General features: G+C 31.3%; 1 protein-coding gene and 1 long non-coding RNA gene across 10 annotated transcripts in view; one reads left to right on the top strand and one right to left on the bottom strand.

Moving 5' to 3' along the window:
• Positions 1-22,471, bottom strand: part of Mnt — a 196,556-nt gene that overhangs the window by 22,537 nt on the left and 151,548 nt on the right. Inside the window, exon 1 of one of the 9 annotated variants that reach the window (XM_075298601.1) lies at positions 13,257-15,236. The exons of 6 other annotated variants lie outside the window; for them this stretch is intronic. In XM_075298601.1, the coding sequence (XP_075154716.1) occupies positions 13,257-14,700 (1,444 nt within the window). In that variant the 5' untranslated portion in view covers positions 14,701-15,236. Of the gene's footprint in view, positions 1-13,256; positions 15,237-22,471 lie in introns of those variants that run through there. 2 more of the 9 variants (XM_075298594.1, XM_075298595.1) reach the window with 2 other exon arrangements.
• On the top strand, positions 7,675-8,092 carry LOC142228226 (uncharacterized). Its single transcript, XR_012720101.1, has 2 exons — positions 7,675-7,846; positions 7,908-8,092. It is a non-coding gene; the product is annotated as an uncharacterized LOC142228226 (long non-coding RNA).

Here is a 22,471-nt window from a genome sequence, read left to right as displayed (position 1 = left end):
GTTAGAACATATTATGTTTGGGACATAAAATGCTTTTAAATATAATATGCTTAGATGCAAACATATATTAATTTAGAAATAGCATATAAACATATATGTGTTTACAAGGAGAGACCTAGAGAGTAAGCTGCAAGTAAAATAATGGAAGTAACCAATTGACATCTTAAAAATATATCCACACAAAGAAAATTTCATTAAATTTTTTTTCTAAGGTGAAACATAATATGTTTGAACTATATGTTACAAACAATATTTTGTTTGGACTGAAAATATATATGCTTGAAGCAAAATGTGTTTGGGGTATATGTTACAGAAGCGATTTGTTTTTTTGAGGATGTATAGGCTAAAATTTACTTTGAGGACTTTGCATCTTTGCTTTATTTTTTTTTTTTTTTTTTTTTTTTTGAATTAAGAATATTTTTTTTACTTATAAGTATATGTTATAATTTGGATTTTTTAAAAGAATAGCTAAAGAGAATAAAAATTCGATATAGGAGATCTATATACAAATTTTAGTTTTATTGATCCTGCACTAAAATTAATATTGACATATTGAAGATTATGAATCCTAAATTTTAGTATATGCCATTTACATAATATTAAGAACAAATTTCTTTATAATAATGCAATTTGAATTAAAAGAAAGTTTTTTTTATTTTTGCTCCAAACATTTTTTCATTAAATTTAAGCCATGAATCTTGGAAATTTGCGTCCCTCTATTAAAGTCGTATGTCTTTCAACGAAGAAAAATTTGTCATTAATGCAAAGCAAATAAGTTTTGATTTAAAGAAATCGTCTTTAAATTAACTGATAATCTTTAGATTTAATATAAAAACGCTTCAAATATAGGCTAAGACTTATTATGAGGATTTTGCATCTTTAGTTTAAAGTTTTTTTTTATTTTTCTAATTAAAAAAAACTTTTTTTTTTTTAATTTTGAGTGTGAACCTAGAATATGTTTGTACCTGAATACCTTTATTAATATATCGGGGAAAAAGAGAAAGAAAATTCGATGAATGAGATATGTATCCTAATTTTAACTTTATTGACCCAAGATTTAAAGCCGAAGAGGATTTTAAAAATGTCCTTATTTAAAAAAGCTGCATATTTGACTCGAAATCAATACCAAAATCCTTAAGGGAAGGTAAAAATCTTTGCATCCAAGTAAACCTATTTTGATTGTAAACTTAAAGCTACACAGAAAAAAAGGATTCCCGGTTCCAAAGATTTTGTCTTTACTTTTTGGTATTGATTCCGAGCCAAAGAAGCAAAGAATACAACTAAGATAATTTTAAGACACAATTCTCTTTTAAATTTAGGTTTTGTGTACTTGCTTCTAGAAAGCAAATTTTAATTATTCGCTTTTTCAGTTTTTTTTTTCATATGCTATCAAAGTCCTTTAAAAACGAGTTAACGACAACTTTATTTTTAAAATAAAGACTCGACTTCCAGTAGAAACTATGCTAGGTTTCAAGTAAAAAACTTTTTGAAAATAAAGTGTTTAAAAACGTGTCCTATATTTGAACGATTTTTTGCTTTGTAGTCAAGATGCAAAAATAGAACAAATTTATAGACAATTTCATTAAATTTAAATAATTTTTCTGAATTATTAAAGTCAAGTTGACCTTAGCCCAAACCTTTTTTCTTTTAAGTTATGTTACCCATTTTTAAGTGAAATCACTTAATTATAAGGACAATACGACTTCATTGAAAAGCTTATCGACTTTTGGACAAGGAAAGAGAAATGCGTCTTCTATGCTAAGCAAATTTGCATTCGTATTTTAAAGACATGAAATCTTTGACCTCACGACAATATTTTTTTCAGTGTAGATAGGTCCCTAAAAAATTTCTTTATTTTAAAGAAATTAAATCTTTGGCTCGGAATCAATACCAAAATTCTTAAGGGAAGGTCAACATCTTTGGATCCAATTAATTTTTTTTAGTGTGGCGAAACCGCCTTTCTCCATTTTTGAGCACACAACACATTGATTTGATGGATCATCCGCGGTATAATCTTGACTTGGTACCGAAAAACTTCTTTTAATTCCCATACTTAAAAAAATAAAATGAGAGGTCAACGTTTTTCGACACCTGAAGAAACGGTTGATCCGTTCAGAATTTATGTTTTGGAGATATCTCTTTCAGAGTGGGAAAAGAACTTCGACAATTGAGTTAAACGCAGGCAAAAAGTGTACAGTTTCTAATGGGGGAAGGGATGATTATTTTGAAAAACAATAAACCAGGTTTCGATGATTTTCTTGATCCTAGATTTAAAGCCGAAGAGGTCTTTAAAAAATGCCTTTATTTTGATGAAGCCGCATATTTGGTTCGAAATCAATATATGTTTTTGTTCTCTAATCTCGAAATATAAAAGACAACCCTTGTAAATTATATATTTCTTTTACAAATACATATGTAAAAGTGTTATAACACCAGTCTTATTTATTTAACTATATCGATTTTATTCTAGAAATAATAGCCATAATCTATTATATGCAATTTTGAGAATATATAAATCGATTAAGACAGCGTATATCGTGCGCTTATAAAGAAATTTTATATCAACCGTGCCAATTACAAACAAACAAAAAATTGTGTTATAAACTAAACAATGCATGTGAATGCTAAATAAATATCTGTATATATGTATCGACACATATTTATTTTTGTTTAATTGTATATATGTAGGAAAAAGTAATTATAATCTTATGTCATAATCGATTTAAAATTCTCATAAGATACAGTATTTAGGAAAAAACAAAATTGCATAGTTAAACACTCAAATAATATCAATTAAACTTTTAGAGCTATTGCCAAGGGGGAAACAATTTTAATTACTTTAACGTCGGGGTAGGTCTTTCAATAATAAATGTGTTAGAGAACTAACTGAGGCACGAATAGGTAACAAGTGTTAGCTAATCGATGTAGTAATAGAACTTATAAACTCAAAAAAAGTTTACTTGGATCCAAAGATTTTGATCTTTTCTTAAGGATTTTGGTATGCCAAAGATGCGGTTTTCTTTAATGGAATGACATTTTTTAGGGACCTTAGTGGCTTTAAATCTAGGACCAATAAAATTAAAATTAGGATACAGATCTCATTTATCAAATTTTCATTCTCTATTCGCGGTTTATTACTAAAGTTACTCACGTACAAAAAATGCCAGTTTAAAAATCCAAATTATAACGGATACTTCAAAGTAAACAATGTTTTCTTAATTTCAACGAAAAAACCCTTTAAACCAAAGAAGCTAAAAAAATAATGTTGGTTTATTAAACGTTTGTAATTTTAAAATTAAATTCTAAAAAATGTAAATTGAAATTGTTTTGAAAATAACTAAAACAAATTCTATAAAATACCCCAAAAAAAATATAATTTGAATTCAGTTATAACCTTTTAATTCACACACTCAAAAAAAAGTTTACTTGATCCAAAGATTTAGATCTTTCCTTAAGGATTTTAGTATTGATTCCGAGCCAAAGATGCGGCTTCTTTAATGGTATGAAATTTTTTAGCGACCTATCTGGCTTTAAATCTAGGGCCAATAAAATTAAAATTAGGATACGGATCTTATTAATCAAATTTTCATTCTCTTTTTCGCGGTTTATTACTAAAGTTACTCACGTAAATAAAAAAAAAAAAACGTTTTCTTAATCCAAAAAAAAAAAAAAAAACATTAAACCAAAGAAGCTAAATCCTCAAAATAAGTCTTAGCCTATATTTGAAGCGTTTTTATTTTAAATCTAAAGTTTCAATATTTCAGTTAATTTAAGGACAATTTCTTTAAATCGAACGAGTTGGGGACTTGTTGGGAGAATTTCTATAAATTTAATGATTTTTTCGAGAAATCGATTTAATCTTTTTAACAAAATTTTATTTCTATAGAAAATTTTCTCAAAATTTTATTTCTATAGAAAATTTGGTCAAAATTTTATTTCAATAGAAAAGTTTGTTAAAATTTTATTTCAATAGAAAAGTTTGTCAAAATTTTATTTCTATAGAACATTTTATTTCTATAGAAAATTTTGTCAACATTTTATTTCTATAGAAAATTTTGTTAAAATTTTATTTCTATAGAAAATTTTGTCAAAATTTTATTTCTATAGAGAATTTTGTCAAAATTTTATTTCTATAGAAAATTTTGTTAAAATTTTATTTCAATAGAAAAGTTTGTCAAAATTTTATTTCTATAGAAAATTTTCTCAAAATTTTATTTCAATAGAAAAGTTTGTCAAAATTTTATTTCTATAGAAAATTTTGTCAACATTTTATTTCTATAGAAAATTTTGTCAACATTTTATTTCTATAGAAAATTTTGTTAAAATTTTATTTCTATAGAAAATTTTGTCAAAATTTTATTTCTATAGAGAATTTTGTCAAAATTTTATTTCTATAGAAAATTTTGTTAAAATTTTATTTCAATAGAAAAGTTTGTCAAAATTTTATTTCTATAGAAAATTTTCTCAAAATTTTATTTCTATAGAAAATTTTGTCAAAATTTTATTTCTATAGAGAAGTTTGTCAAAATTTTATTTCTATAGAAAATTTTGTTGAAATGTTATTTCTATAGAAAATTTTGTCAACATTTTATTTCTATAGAAAATTTTGTTAAAAATTTATTTCTATAGAAAATTTTGTCAACATTTTATTTCTATAGAAAATTTTGTCAACATTTTATTTTTATAGAAATTTTTGTTAAAATTTTATTTCTATAGAAAATTTTGTCAAAATTTTATTTTTATAGAAATTTTTGTTAAAATTTTATTTCTATAGAAAATTTTGTCAAAATTTTATTTCTATAGAAAATTTTGACAAAATGTATTTCTATAGAAAATTTTGTCAAAATTTTATTTCTATAGAAAATTTTGTCAAAATTGTATTTCTATAGAAAATTTTCTCAAAATTTTATTTCTATAGAAAATTTTGTCAAAATTTTATTTATGTATAGAAAATTTTCTCAAAAATTTATTTATGTATAGAAAATTTTCTCAAAAATTTATTTCTATAGAAAATTACCTCTTTGCAACATCTACCAAAACATCAAAAATTCTACCAATCTACCAAACAATAAAATATCTACAATTTCTACCAACTTTGACAACGTGTTACCACCTAATTTGACTACTTGAATATTTAGAAGTAAATTTTCATTCATAAATACAAGGTGACCGAACTCCCATTTTCATATATCCAGCATTTGGAATCGATCATCAGTCTCTTGATGTTGTGGTTTAATATCTTGTGCTTATTGCAGCTTGATGTATTTGAAAAAAATAATTTTTAAACTATTACTGATTTTCTACAGCAGAGCCTTTTACTTTATTTTTTTTTTTTTTCAAAAAAAAAAAAAAATTTAAAAAAATCTATTAGGGATTTTTGTGAGGACTTTAAGTTTAATTTGGGGAGGAAAACATCATAATTTGGGGACAAGAGCCAGAAAAATACTGGTAACACTGGCTTTGGGACGGGACCAGAGAATTGCTTCAGTATATAGAAACGTCCTTATTCAGAAACTATAAACCACAATTTTTATTAAAAATAATAAGGCATAGAAATGTTAGATTATACTTGTAAATTTATTCTTTTCACAACTAATGCTTCAAATTATAAATTATTGTATATTAATTATATATTTTTAATTTTTACATGAAATAATTAAGTATTTTAAATGGACTTAAAAAAAACAAATTTGAAGCCTTTTCCGTTTAGTGCTCGTCTCTTAAATAGTTTAAAATGAAACTTTTCTTATTATACGTACATCTATCATATAAGACAATAGCGAATGTTATTAGCCATGTTAAACTCAATTCAACACGACAAATTCTACGGATGTTCAACCATTTCAGTGGAAAACTACTAACAGTATTTTTTTTTTTTGTACAAAACAAAGTAAAGACTATTACTGAACTAATATTAATTTCTATATGTGTTTATTGTGTAATAGTTTCAACTAGAATGTTGGAGAAAATTAAACCGACTGTTATGTATTGATGACTATGTCAACAATTTTTATCTCACCCTAGACACTGAATAATTAAACGGAAAATTGAAGAAACTATGGAGAACATTTTATTAATTTTTACACATAGATAATGATTTTGTTAGACGAAGGAGTAGCAATGTAAAATTTATAAAGAAAATGTATTCTAATATTGTAATTAATTTTGATTGATTGGCATTATTTCAAATCATAATAAAAACCTATTTTGAATGAAAAATAACAATCACAATCGAAAATCTTTGATATTCTCCTTCGACACTAACCAAAACTATATAAAAATCCATTAAACAAAACTATATAAAATTGCAATAAAAATATGGGGGATGCGACGAATTTATTAAGCCCTACTTGGAAAAAATATTTAACCCTTTGATTACCGATGTTCACTTAGGAGGAAATTCGAAGACGACACCAAACTCTATTCCCCACTTAGATTCGATTTATTTCTCGGTGGTATTTTAAAGTTGAGACTTTAATCTAAATAAGAAATATCACAAGCTAATAGCTAATTAAATGTTTTTCCCAAAAATTTTTTTTCGTCCAATTTTTTTTGCTATACTAGTATTTCAATCACAATAGCAACCTACTAGAGGTAGTGAAGGGTATACAAAGATAAAATATCATGCCGATTGGGAATGAACCTATATTTATTTTTTTTAATTAAAAAAAAAACTTAATTCAATTATTAAATACTCTAAGACACTGTGCAACAGCTCAAATTTCACCCATATAATAATATAGGTGATGTCTTGATCTTTAAACAAAATCAGGCAATCAATTTACAACCGACTTCGACCTCTGATATGGAATAATTTATTCTCATATTTTTTCTATTTTAAATTTTCCCCATCTAAACGTTGATTATATATAAACATTTATTTTGTGTGTGGCCGTGTTTATTTCTCATTGCAAAATTTATTGTGTTTTATTACAATGTTGTTGCAATTGTTGTTGTTTGTTGTATTTGTTGTGATTCAATTGTGCACATGCCATCGAGTGCACGTGTATAGAAGCAAATACACATGTATCCACCACATTGCACATTTACATAAAGTGGATGGTGTTGCTTTTAACTTAATCAAATAATTATTAAATTTGTTTAATTTGAAGCTGTAGCGTCAGCGTAGCGCCTCTGCTATTTCATATTACAGCTATAAAAAGCGTTTGACCGACCAACAAACAGCAAGTCATTTAAGTTGTGCATTGTTTGGTGGTTAAATACAACTATAAGTTAGCAGCGATGTTGCTTTTTATATGACTCTTAGGTTGTGGGTAAAAGAAGAGAGAGAGCATTGTCAGATGAGACTGAAAAATGAGAAAATGAACAAAGTGGGGTGGGGGGTTACTTGAGTATAATACAAGTAGCTATATGTTATATACAGGTGTGTTCTTGTTCTTTACAAATTGTTGTGTGACTAGTGTTGTGCAATTGATTTTATTGTTGTTATTGTAATTGCTGTTATTGCTGGTTTTCTCATTTGCATTTGCAGTTTTGTTTTACCTAGCCAACAACAACAAGCAAGCAAACACATTCTTCCATCTGCTATATGTGTGAAGACACAATTCATTTTGCTGCTATCATTAGGAGAATGACATCACGTTGAGGGCGCAATCAATTTGAATGCAAAAATACTCAATCGTAGTATGTAGCTTGAAAATAAACACTCACACAAGGCCACTGCTACATGAGAGCTAGGCTAGCATATCTCTTTGCAATGAGAGTCAAAAATTAGTACACATTTTCCGTTATAATTGGTTTGAGGTGGGTGAAAGATATTTCCTATTGTCATATGGCTGTATTTCATTCTACGATTTATCGTTCAACATTTGTGGAAGACCAGATGGTAATTGGTGGTTAAATAATATTTATGATTTGGTATGATTGAAATTTGGTATTTTCATCAGGGCCAGGCACTAAAGAAATATATAACATTAAAATATACAGGGATATTGTAATAAAAAGCAGAGGTGGAAATCGAAAGTTAGTCAGTAAGGTGTCATAAAAAAGTAAAGTGCAATTAACCCTTGTTTTATTCAATGTAATTATTACACAGTTAAATGTTGGTTATGTTAAAATAAAAATGTTAAAATTTGGTATTTATGATTTTTTAAAAGTGAAAGCAAATACCATATTTAATTCAGAGAATATGTCTGTTGCATTATTGTTGGCCTGAAGCCACGTTTTTATTTACAGTGACTGTATATTATCTATAGAATCACCAACTGTTTCAAATAATTGATAGCAGTAAAAATACGGATAATTTTATTTATTTTTACATCTTTAAAAATCTTTTGCGATGGTATTTAACCACTTAATATTGCCAGGGAAATTTCTAGAGGTGGGGTGAAACAAAATGGGACACCTCAATCGGACTCGTATCTGATGAGTTCTCCTTCTATGTGAAGGAAAATATGCAAAATTGGGCTGCAAAACAAAGATTCTAAAAAAAGTCATTTTCTCATTTTCACTAGATACCTCCTCATTCTCTAGATGGATTATACATTGCATTAATGCTAAATATTATTCTATTAAAGGCAACACTAAATTTCAACATTTTCCAAATTCCTCCACTCTCCGTAAGTTTTGATATCTCGTAACCGCTTTAACTCCCTCACTCAAATTAGACTATTTCATTTTGGTATTTCGGGTTTATCAACCCTTTTGATAATTCTGTACTCTTTTTGGTACGAGTAAATTTAAACTGTACATTGTTTAAAATCTATCCACACTATCAATTGCAATATTGGGCACAAATCAAATAGAAATTCAACCAAAATCAGATTGAGAATGATACAAAGTATATTCAATATAATTCCACCAAATAAATCGGCCACTCCTGGAGTGTCCTTCGTCACATTTCTGTACTATAATGAAATTGGATATAACTAAGTTTATTGGTACGTAAAATGAATGGAAGAAATTAAACAGTTTATACGATCGGATTTGAAGTTTATCCATTAGTATTGGCCAAGGGGCCACGCTTGGAAATACCCAGGATCCAATCTGTTCGAAAATGGTTTCTTCCATACTGTTTCTTATTTCTGTGCTATATATGTACATACGATTCGATTTCACAAAACTCAATTGACCAGGTTGAGACAGTGATATGATACAAATGGTCCCACATGTCGTATGATTGATTGATGGCTCAATATTCCAAACACTCATACGTTAGGTGGTATGTACAATGCATTTATGCTAAAAGTATATTTCTTTCAAGGTCATCAGCATATTATTTCCATCAATGTCTTCTAAAACACAACAACAACAACACAAATTTCAAACAAATATTTGTTTAATAAGTGTCCGTTAGTCCATATCTCTTTTAATCACTCGCTTTCTATCTCACCCTCTCTCTCTTTCTTGCTCTCTTTTTTTTAAGTACGCATCAAGTGTTTCTCGTTGAAATAAATGCAAATTAAAAATTAAACAGAGCAACCACAATTACATTTTCAAACTCACCAACAAATAGCCAAGAGTAAAACATAGAAAGAAAACCGTTCTAATGAGCAACATGTGCACTCTAATAGATGTCAATCATTCAAATTGATATTGGTTTGGATGAGCACCGACAAAATGGACTCTTGCCCAGACGGACAGACGAACAAACTAAACATGTGAACACATGCCATTAGAGAAATAAAACACGCACACTCATACAACATCGTCATTTATCACACACATACATACTTATCTATGAAAACAAATGGAATATTTTTGTGAAATGTTTAGCCATTTAGTCTGTCATCATAGATGAGACCTTCGACGTATTGGGGGAGAGGTACTATACAAGTGTTTCACACCTTGTTTTAGTTTTAATTAGAAACATGTCATGACAAATTCCATTTCATTAACTATCAAGAATAGAGAGTCAGTGAGAGAGAGAGAGAGAGAGAGAGAGAGGAAGAGAGTATGAAAGCACAAACAGAGATGAACTTTGCAAATGCCTAGTATTGAAATGGGCATACATTAAATTAGAATAATATATTCGATATCATTGTAGTAATATCATTAAAAATTATATTTATTTAGAGAACACGTGCCTAATTTATTTAACGCTGTTGAGTGTCTTTAATAGTGAATGTTTTATAAGGCTAGAGAATGTTGAAGGATTTGGAACACATCTACTTGTAAACATTCCTTCTAATATAAATTCCTGACTGAGCGGATGACCCCCAGTTCAGCACATAGGGGCGTATAAGTAATATCACTGTATTCGAAACACTTATACGCCACGATGATTCACTATAAAATTTCATATGTACACAATTTCATTTTTTTAAAGAAATTCTTACACTTCTATTATTGAAAAATGGGATGGTCAGTGAATAGCTTAGCAATGATAACAATCACTGAATTATCTAAACAATTATATCATAGAATATTAAGTTATCTTAAATCTTAAATTTATTGTAGAGAATGTTTTTGTTTTGTTTTTATTAAAACATTTTTGAATTTTGAATATAGTTAAACAATATTAAAAAGATAGTTTGAAGATCACGCAATTGGCGGAAACTCCACTTATAATTAATATTACACAGAAAAAATATCATCGAAATACTTCCAATTAAAAAGTAGATTGAAGATTGAATTAATTTTTAATCAAATTAAAAAAGAAAGCCAATTAAAAACAATGTTAATTAAAAAACCACTGAGTAAAGTAGAAAGTCGGACGGGGCCGACTATATCATACCCTAAACCACCCCTACTGAATTAGTAAACATCAGCATTTGTGGGGTATTATTGGCATAGGTTTTGGAGTATCATTGGTATAGGTTTTGGAGAACATAAAGGGGGGTACATGTTTATGGGTGTCTTGTCACAATCTGAGCAGATATGTCTAATATTAAGAGCTATAGTTTATTTTGCACCAAAAAAGTTAGTATGCCACTAATATTGAGTCCATTATTAAAAAAGAGGAAATCGGTCAATAATTGTGGGTAATAAATCCAAATTTCTGCAAATAGGGCAATAGATTTATGTAAGAGCTAAATGTAAGTCTAAATACGATCGGCTAGTACATCAAAATTTGAAATTTGAGTAACATTGGTTAATAAATAAAAGTATTATGGCCAAATTTGGGAAAATCGAGCGATGCATATATATGGGACCTATATCTAAATCTGAACCAATTTGTATAATATTTTGCAGGTATGATTGATACCACAGAAGGTCACTTGGTGTGAAATTTGAGTACGATCAGTTAATAAATGAGGCCCCTATCGCCAAAAATAAGGTTATTAGGGGAAATTTTTTCAAAATCGGGCGATGCATATATATGTGAGCTATATCTAAATCTGAACCGATTTCGATTAAATTGCGCACATACAGTTAGAGCTATAGAATATTATATTTAGCCAACTTTGAGTACTATCGGTTGATAAATAAGCGTTTTTTCGGCCAAATTTGGCAAAATCGGGCGATACATATATATGGGAGCTATATCTAAATCTGAACCGATTTCGATTATTTTTGGCACATATTGTCAGTACCATAAAAGATTAGAGTAAACCAAGTTTGAGTAAGATCGCTTAATAAATAAGGTGTTTATGGCCAAATTTGGGAAAATAGGCCGATACATATATATGGGAGCTATATCTAAATCTGAACCGATATCGATGAAATTTTGCAGACTTGAAGGGTGATGAAAAATTTTACTATGTACAAAATTTGATGACGATCGGTTTGTAAAAAAGCGCAACGTGACTCCATTTGTCTAAATCGGGCGATACATACATATGGGAGCTATATCTAAATTTAATCCGATTTCTTCCAAATTCAATAGCGTTCGTCCTTGTGCCAAAAAAACACCCTGTACCAAATTTCATCCAAATCGGTTAATAACTGCGACCGGAATCCTGTGAACAACAAATACATTAAATAAATTAAAAAATTAATTGGAAATGACAGAAGAAATCAAATTTCAATTAAAAAATTAATTTGATCAATTAATTTTGTGATTGAATCAGAATAAAATTTCTTCTGTGTATTGTATTTGAATCACTTATTCGACAGGATAACCCATTACAACTAACGACGAAGATAATGTCATAGTAATACAATAAAAGCAACATGAGCTTACTATTAGAGCTCGACCGAAGCGGGCGTTTTTTGGCCGAATCATCGGGTTCGGCAAAAAATCAATAATCGGTCGAAGCCTATTATTTTCCTGATTTCTTTTTAAAGAAATTTTATGTGTTTTAGTTCAATATTAGAACATTTTTTAAAGGCATATAAAAAAATAAAAGGTAATTCAGTCCATGTCTTATAATATTCTTTTACAAGTAACAGACATTTTGGTATTCAAAAAGGATTTTTAATTTTAATTATTTACGTTTTATTTGTACTGGTTGTTTTGACTGAGTCAAATTCAACACTGGGACAATTCGATATGAAATCAAGTATTTAAAAGGCTACGGCTTCGACTAATCGGCCTATTGACGCCGAAGGCCGATTATTGATTGGATTTAGTAAGAGTTTTGACGGTTTTTGAAATTACTTGTGATTTGAAGTTGTAAATGATTGTATCATAGCCACCACAACTACGTTGCATTTTGTATACGACTGTATGTTTGGCAGTGAACTCTCCAGTAGGTTCCAAAGTTTTAAATATAGTTAAACATTTGAAAATTGAAGTTGTAACTTTGACATTAACTCAGACTAGCCGTAGTATCACTGTTATTCAGTACATAGGGACGTATAATTAACATCATTGTATTTGAAACACTTATACGCCAGGATGTTCCATTAGTAGTCGTTGTGGCAGTGTCTTCGACAATTTTCAACTTTCCTTATTGCCGTCGGATGTTCCATTAGTAGCCTTTGTGGCAGAGTCTTCGACAATTTTCAACTTTTCTTATTGCCAGTAAAGTGGTCGTTAGAGTGTCTAAAATATGTCTTCTCATTAGAAGTTTGCTTAGTGATAATATTTCCTTCTTGATCTTGATTGTTGCGGAAGTATCACTGTTATTTAGCACATAGGGAAATACTCATACGACAGGATGTACCATTTGTAGGGCGGTCTTGAACACTTTCCAATTTTTCATAGAAAATTGTTTAAAACATTAATTTAATAAAAACTGATGATTTTATCATAATTGAATATTTGCGAATATTTTAACTTTTTCTAAGAGAACATATCCCTTAAAAAAAGTTAGATCATTTAGGATTATGCTTCATTTAAACCCTCATTTCATATGTGAACTTTTCGTTTACTTTACATTTAAATACAAGGAGCAAAATAAAATAAATACCATTCAAATAATGCCTTATCCATTTCTTTTTGGGTGGTGGCAGCAATAAATCATCATCTTCATCCTCATCATTCAAATCCGCTACATTTTTAACAGCTCGATGATGTTGCAACGAGGACGACTCAATGCCACGTGATCGTTGTTTATGCAGGAAATCATCGGTTCTCTTACGCAAACTTCTACGTTTAAGATCACAGTCTGTTGACAATACCGTCGACGTCGTCGTCGGTGGTAGAGATAATGTTCCACGTAATAGGGAATGTTTCGAGTGTAAAGGATTTAATCCGGTCAAAGAAGACTTAGAAGGATAATGATGAATATCATCGAAAGATTTTTGTGCTGTCACCTCTGAAGCAGTTAGGTTTGGAGATGATTTTAAAGTTGACATTTTGCTTAAATTATGCTGAGTATCCATATAGAAATGGGGTTTGAATAAAGGAAGACCATGTACAAGGGATGGAATGGTCGCAGCAGCAGCAGGAGGAAGTGGCGGAGGAGGAGGAGGCGGCGGTAATGCTGTCAAAGAAGTTGCCACTGTACTTAGTGGTAATGAGGGTGTTGCCAGAGACAACATAGCTGCTGCTGCCACAGCTGCATTAGCATCTACAGTCGACCCCACATTCAAGGGTTGTGATGGCCCATAAGGTTTTATAGCTGCAGCCACACTTGACGAATTGTGGGGTATATTGGGTATTGCTGCGGGTCGTAAACTGCTTTGGGTCACTGTCGTATGTTGTGATAAATGTAAAGCATTTAAGCGTATAAACGTATCGGCTAATATATCCAAAGGCAATAAATCCATTACTGTATTATTGCTGGAAGCTGTGGTGAGACTGCTTGAGGGAGAATTTATTAATGCCGGCATTGGATCAGCACAGCGAAAAGGTAATATAGTGCTAGGAGGAGACGGCCTTGTTGGTGACATCAATCCAGTGCTAACTGCGGCGGCTATCTCAGGTGATGAAAGCAACAGGTGAGAATGTCGCTCATTACTAGGCACTGACGCCGCCATAGTGTTGGCCCCATTGGCCGACAATCCTGCTGTAGGCCATGTGGAAGATATCGCTGATGTTTTACTGGAGGTTCGAGCCTGTTGTAATCGTAGATATTGCTGCAACTGGGCCATTAGACTTAAGGGACTATTTTGTAAGAGAACATTATTAGCATTGTAGTACATGGCTGCGGCCGTCGCTGCTGCTGCCGTTGCCGCCACAGCAGAAGGTGTACTTGAATTCGAAGTGGCTGTGGTCATAGTCGAATTTGCGATTGATAATGGTGATTGTGGTTTTACTATCAAATCGTTCACGTGTGATTTTGTTAAATTCATAAAACTGCCGGGGGACATCTCTTCTGAGAGTCTAATTGGCGGAGCCACAGTTGGCGTCAATAGAGTTGCATACAACTCTGGATGAAGTGATTTGTTGACATTGGGAGGTTGCCACATGTCGATTAAAAAAACCAAAAAAAAAAAAAAAAAACGAAAACGTGTACAGAGCTAGAGTTTCGTTGATCACGTTTTACGAACACATTTACTTTTCACTGCCACCAACACTTTTTGTATTAACATTTACAAGTGGTTCACAGAGTATTATCACCAAGTGTTTCACCAATTAATTCTCATAATCTCTGATTTTTCTTTGGCTAATATTTGTCTTCTCTAGATCTCTTTTTTTTGTGTTTGGATATTTATGCCGTATCTCTGTGCTAGCCAACAACAACGATAAGGCTATGTCAACCGCACACGCGAACGACTTATTTACGAATGATTGCTATTTTTATTTAAAAACTTTAACAATGCTTTAGTTTTTTTCTTCCTCGCCGTCGTCTTATTCATTGCTTACTTTGCTATTGTTGTTGTTGTAGGATATATATATTTTTGCACAAACAATTCTCAGCAGTTCGTACAACGAAATCAGGCAACAACAAATTGAAATGCAGTTTGTATTTTTTTTCTTTGGGAACATTGGTTGTTATTGTTTCTTTTTTGTTTTTGCATGTCGCCGCCATGCGACGTTGTTCTATAGAGACAGAGAGCGACAAACTACTCAACGTGTGGTGATGTTCTAAAAACCGCAACAAAGGCAAGCAGGGCATATATGCCAGGAAAATAAGAGAAAAAACAAGATAGTAGCAGCGGCAGCAGTCATAAGTGCAGTGGCAGCGAAGATACATACGACATAACAAGAACAACACCTTGGCTTAGTAGAGTTGTCACAAGCACAACGACTAATAACAATGGTCGGGTGGATGGCCAGTCAGGCAGCACGAATGATGGCACAGAGTTGCCAACGATCAAAAATCAATCATTAACGATATACAATGGAAAAAAAATTACAAAAAGAAGGTTAGTGGTATTAATCGCAGTGGAGGATACCTTCCTACATTTGATTAATTAGCCTTCGGTTGGCGATTTTTTTTTTTCAAATATCTATGCTATGACACGAATGATTGATACGGCGGATATTTCTTATGCGTGTGAATTTTAAAGTTTTGTTAAGTCACAAAAATATTAAAATATCGATTCTGACTAAGCGATATTATGGAAGGTACTTTCAGTATTACAAAAACAACAATGTCAGCTGCCATATTGCCACTTTGATTGTCAGTCAAATTGAAACATTTTTGAACAATTGGGAAATTTAAAGCAAGAAAAATCTGGAAATGTATCCATGTAAGCTTCAAAATATGAGGAAATATGTTACGGTTCGCAAGAACAATTGGAGAAATTCTTACAATCAATTATGAGGACCATTATTTCGATACTTTTCTGTCATCATTTGTATAAAATAATTTTTATTTTTATATGACACAATTGTCAGTTAAACATTGACATAGCTAGCAACGTTCTCCTAAAGGCTAAACGCTACAATGTGTGATCAATGTTAAGATACCTCAAAAAAGGGAACAATTAATTTTCTTCTATTTTTCGCATGGAAACAGCTGTGAATTTATTTTTAAAAAGTTGTAGCTCTTGACTTAAGGCCGGTACTCTTTTCGGTTTTCGCGTTGAAACTCCATACAAAATTAAAAAAATGCGAAAAACTAGCGAAATTTTTCCAGTTGTGGTACTTTGTTTTTTTTTTCGAGTTGAAAAACTGACTTTTATAGCATGACGCCATTTGCAATGTGAATTAAGAAATAGTTTATTTATTAAAACTATTTGTGTGGGTTTATAACACAAACACGGATTATATTTTTGTTCCGAAACTATACAAAGGATCAAAGGAGTAGCAGATCAATTGCCCAAGGAAAATAAAATGTTAATTTTGTAATAATAAGCAGCAACCAACAACTTAATTCAATATCGCTCCCTGTAAAATAGCGCTCCAAGTTACCTAAATAAACACCGCTTTCTATGTGCGAAATAATGGTTTCTATAAAAATTTTTCACAAGAATGAACATAGTACCGGCCTTTAGACGGAAAACTTCTAAATACAATTATCCATAGAGGAGAGAACAAACGTCTTACTTTGGTCAGTGTTGCACTATATTTGTATAACTACAACCATCTGTTAAACCAACCAATAATCTTAACCGCTGACTTATGTTAACATATGCTTAACATCTGACTTATGTTAACATATGCTAATATGTCTAGTTCTCGTTAAGTGATATTTCACTGCATTAAAAGAAACTTTGTGTTTTCTTTGTGATGGTTAACATATTTGCATGTATTAATAATTTATAATATATTTTTAATATTTTTATTTAGATTTATTAAAATGTTTTGTTCATAATTAATTTTCTGTTAATTGGAAACCTAGGTTAATGCTGGTCTTTTTTTTGTAGAGAAAACACATTGCCAAAACAGTTTTAATAAAAATCCACCATATAATGGCAACTCTAATATTTACAATACAACAATCGCAAAATTTCACCTTACCACCACACCTCCCACAAAACAGCATTCATTCTGCCATGAAGAGAGCAAAAAAAAAAACAAAACAGCATACATACAACACCCGATGTTCTACGTCAATAGCTATAAATGAATGACAGACAACCTGGGAAAGACCTAACTGACGCTGATGCCAAAGCAGCAACAACTACACGCTCCTTCTTTCATCGGATCTTTGCATTGTTTAGCCCATTGGCAAAATACATTCAAACATAGGCTGGCGGTTGTATGTACGCGAATCTAAGTCGGTTTAAGTATGTGGGAGTATTGGTGGGCTCCCCCATTTACACACCCAGCGGGAAAATTGCGAAGTACCGCAAAAATCATGCTTTCTTAACCCATGATTTTGGGATCCTTAACACCTTCCCATATGCCTTCTCCTATCATGCATGCTAAAATGCCTTGCACTTCCTTTCTAAAAAATGCCCGCAAACATTATTCTGTGCCTTCTTTCGGAATTGGAAAAAGAAGGACCTATATTGTTGTTATAAGAACGAAAATTCAGTTTTACAGACAGTTTTAATCAAATCCTTGAGAGTTAAAGAAGCAAACAAATTGTCTTTGATAGTTCCGCTCCGCCCATTCTCTCTAGTAATTTTGACAACTTGTTTCACGGTATGACATTGAAATCTTTTTTAATGCGAATCGTCCAATAGGAAAACACGAATTAACTCATTCTCATATTAAACAAGTAAGGAAAGTCTAAAGTCGGGCGGGGCCGGCTAAATTATACCCTTCACCAGTATGAATACCAACATCTTAACACCTTCAAATTTGTTAGTAGCTATATAAACGTTTATTTTCCCATATACAAATATTTAAATATGAACCGATTTGGGCATTTTTTAAACATTCACAAAATGTCTAGACTCAAAATTTAAATTGGTTTATGACCGGGACGGACCACAATGTTAGTAAAAAACAAGTAAGGAAAGTCTAAAGTCGGGGGGGTCCGAATATATTATACCCTGCACCACTTTGTAAATCCACATTTTCGACACTACATCAAATCCGTCAAATGTGTTGGGTGCTATATATATAAAGGTTTTTGTCCCAAATTCATACATTTAAATCTGACTTCATCTAAACAGATTTTATAACCTATAGACTTAAAATTTAAGTCGCCTAATGCCCTGGGATGGTACACAATGTTAGTAAAAAAATATGGGAAACATTTTATAATGAAACAAATTTGAGGCAACTTCGCAAAAGTGTATTTATGATTTATCGGTCGATAGGCATGTATAAGAAATAAAGTAAAATTTGAGTCACTTTTACAAGTTTTCGACTTAGCAGTGGCGATTTTATAAGGAAAATGTGGGTATTTTGGCCATTTTTGCCCAAATCGTAAAAACATATATATGTAAGCTATAAGAAATATGAACCGATTTTAACCAAATTTGACACGCATACTTAGTATTTTAATTCTACTCCCTGTGCAAAATTTAACGAAAACGGACTACAAATTTGAACTCTGTGGTCATATGACGGAAAATCTGGCGAAAGATATATATGGGAGCTATATCAAAATCTGAACCGATTTCAATTAAAATTCGCTCTCATATCCAGAACCTTAATTCTACTCCCTGTGCAAAGTTTCAAGTAAATCGGGGTAAATCTTTGGTGTCTGTGGGTATATGAGTCGAAATCGGTCGAAAGACATATTCGGGAGCTATATCTAAATCTGAACCGATTTCAACTAAATTTGGTATAATTAACGACACTATTAAACGCACTCCTTGTGCAAAATTTGAAGCAAATCAGGGTAAAACACTGGCTTTTGAGGCCGTATAAGTCCAAATCGGGCGAAAGATATATATGGGAGCTATATCTAATAATTTTGCATATTTGACGAGAGCCCCCAAATATTCGGCTCTGCGAAATTTTAAGGAAATACGTTGATAAATACGTCAATTATGAACCGAAATCAATCGCGATTGTCTTTGAGCCAAGGTAAAACTCTGTGCCAAATTTGAAGGCGATCGGACTTAAACTGCGACCTGTACTTTGCACTCAAAATTACATATACAGACAGACAGACGGACATCGCTTAATCGACTCAGAATTTAATTCTAAGACGACCGGTATACTAAACGACCTTCTTGACGTTACATACAAATGCACAAACTTATTATACCCTGTACCACAGTAGTAGTGAAGGGTATAAAAACGAACTAAAAATAAAGGACAAAATCATTGGCATTTCATTCTATTTTTGGAATCGTACGAAAATTTTCTTTTGCTTTAGTTCATATGGAATTTATGTGTACGGTCATTGAACTATATACCCACGTTTAGTTTATAAAATGTTTGAGACATACTTACAAAAAACGAAAATTTCATTGGGATGTGGAAAATTTCGAAAAAAATAAATTTAACTACAAACAAATAATTTTTGTGCAATAAAAATAAGTTAAATTTAGTGTTCCGTTAACTACGGATTTTTTCGGTGTAGTAATATCATCTTTTCATTTTCCCCTAATCAAGTATATATACACTGTATATAGTCGGAAATAGATATTTTGTTGTGCTACACACGGAATGACAAATTTGTTATACCCCCAATACCATTCTGTGACGTCAGGTATAAAAAGGATCTCATACTCATTCTTTGTTGGCTGCCAAGCTATTAATTTGTTTATGTCTAGTTACTCCTAACTTTGGCCTTCTAGAAGACATTCTCTGTAACATATAAAAGATCCGATACCAATTATACGTTCACTTCCGACAGAAGGGAACGCGGAATGGCCTCACGTGTAGCTTAAGTTTACCTTTTGGCGCCCACATCACATAAATGTGTCGTAGGCCAGTGGATGAGTGTAGGACTACCAATAACGAGGACCCCGGTTCAAATCCCGACGGAGCAGAAAAATAAAAATACACATGAGGTAAATATTAAAATCACAAAAATAAAATAAACTGTATAGGAAAAGTAAGTCAAATTAAATTATAATGTAAAAGGTATGAGGGCAAATGTTCAGTTAATAGACAACCTTGCCTTCAAAATATTTATTTTTACACGCTTTCTTTTATGCCTTCCTGTCCAGGCCTTTTTGAGGGCCTTCTTTGGAAGGCATGATTTTTGTACTTAGTATGAAGGCCTGATAACATGGCATCGACGACATCACCACTAGAAGGCATACGAATAGAAGCGAGAGGCAAGGCCTTGGTCTCCAATCCAATCCAATGTTATTTTGAAATGAACACGTAATGCAGCGCCCAGGCCTTATAGCTACCCAGGCAGCACTTCCATCATCGATTCCACGTCCCTTCCATTTCCCGCTGGGCACTCGACAAGAACCAATAAATATACAAACCTAACACTAAGAAGCAACAAACATTTGCCATCATCACACCTCTCTGCGTTCTCAGCGATAGGAGGCTGACTTGACTTGATGGTGTCGGTGGTCGTTTGAAATCGTACTTTTTTTGTTTTGTGCAAAAATAAAAAACATGACCCGAACGTGTGTAGTTGCCGACCGATAAACGACAACATTCCCATGCGATGTCTCTGGCGAACAAAAATAACAACAACGAAGGGAAAATTACATATAAAAGTTGATTGCATACATTCAGACCACATATATTCACATGCAAAATGTTATGAACCAATACTGGGAAATATGGCTTAGTTAGATTTGTTGTAGAGTTGCCAGATTTTCAATAATATATTTTGATCTGCGTTTAAAACCGGCCTGCATTAAATCTTTGGTGGCAGTTTAAAATTTTTCGTTAACCAATCAATTTGATTTAAAAATTGTTTGATATTATAAATATATAAAATAATTTAATTTTCACAGAAAAAAAGTAAATTATGTTATGGCAAAAATTAACTATCTTGTACAACAAATTTTGAGATTAATTAAGTTACGAAAATTTTCTGGTTTTTAGCTACCAATTACAAAATGCATCCTTCTCGAAAAGCAAAAATGAACTAAAAATAAAGAAAAACCTTAAACACATCATTCTTACTATTTTGTAAGAAGTGTATGAAAAACTTATTTTGCTTTAGTTAGCATTAAACTTAGTTGTAGGTCATTGAAATTTTACAACATTTTACAACTATACTAAAACAATAGATTTTTTGTAAATTTTAGCATACACTGAAAAAAATATTTACGTGATATTAAAGATTACGCAACCTCATTTTTAGGATGCGAAATTTACAAAATATTTAGGTCAACTTTCTTTAAAACAATGAAATTATAATTAAAATAAAGTTTATAATCTTTGCTTCAAAAATTATTTTCATTAAATTTAGGACACAAATTTTGTAAATTTGCGTCCCATATCTTTGAACTAAGGCTAATTTTCCTTAAAGTAAAGAGAAACATTTTTGATTTACAGAAATTGTCCATAAATTAACTAAAATATAGAAACTTTAGATTTAAGATAAAAACGCTTCAAATATAGGCTAAGACTTATTTTGAGAGAAGTTAAGCGTCTTTGGTTTAAAGTTTTTTGGAATAAAGAAAACATTTTTTACTTTGAAGTATCCGTTATAATTTGGATTTTTGAAGTGGCATTTGTTTGTACGTGAGTACCTTTATTAATAAACCGTGAAAAGAGACTGAAAATCTGATAAATGAGATCTGTATCCTAATTTTAATTTTATTGGTCCTAGATTTAAAGCCAGATAAGTCGCTAAAAATTTCTTTGTTTTAAAGAAGCCGCATCTTTGCCTCGAAATCAATACCAAAATCCTTAAGGGAAGGTCAAAATCTTTGGATCCAAGTAAGCTTTTTTTTTTTTGAGTGTAAGCTTTACAACTCACTTTTTGTGTGGGCTGTTTTTTTTATAAAACCTTGATTGTTAAGATTGACAAATAGGACCGAAGTTCACATATGGTATCAAAGTAGATTTTATAGGTTAAGGCAGCAACAGACAGGTCCACCTAGCTCCATTAAAAGAGTGAACACCCACATAAACCCTATCATCTGAGTATTTATAGAAGAACACTAGGAAATAATAGAAACATACTGCTGCCTTAAGATCTAGATGCTCCTAGAGATGGGAGTATAACATTATGTTATCAATTTCTCGCTATAAAAACATCGCCGTTCTAACCGAGTTTTATATAAACCCAACCTATAATTGTCCCATTCCCATCGGTATATAATAAATACTAAAATTCTTAAATGGCTCAGTTTTGGTTTTACAAAAGGCTGGCAACACTAACTAACAGTGCTGCGTAAAGGATAATCTTTATAGAATGTGAACAGAGTACAAAAATGACAACAAAGTTTTTTTTTTATTCTTCCAATGCATTTGGTGTTGCACAACAACAGCCCATACAACTGACTGTAGTGGAAACAC

The sequence above is a fragment of the Haematobia irritans genome, chromosome 3 (genome assembly GCF_050003625.1).
Source record: "Haematobia irritans isolate KBUSLIRL chromosome 3, ASM5000362v1, whole genome shotgun sequence".
Classification (NCBI taxonomy): Eukaryota; Metazoa; Arthropoda; class Insecta; order Diptera; family Muscidae; genus Haematobia; species Haematobia irritans.
This window is presented reverse-complemented; position numbering and strand designations above follow the sequence as displayed.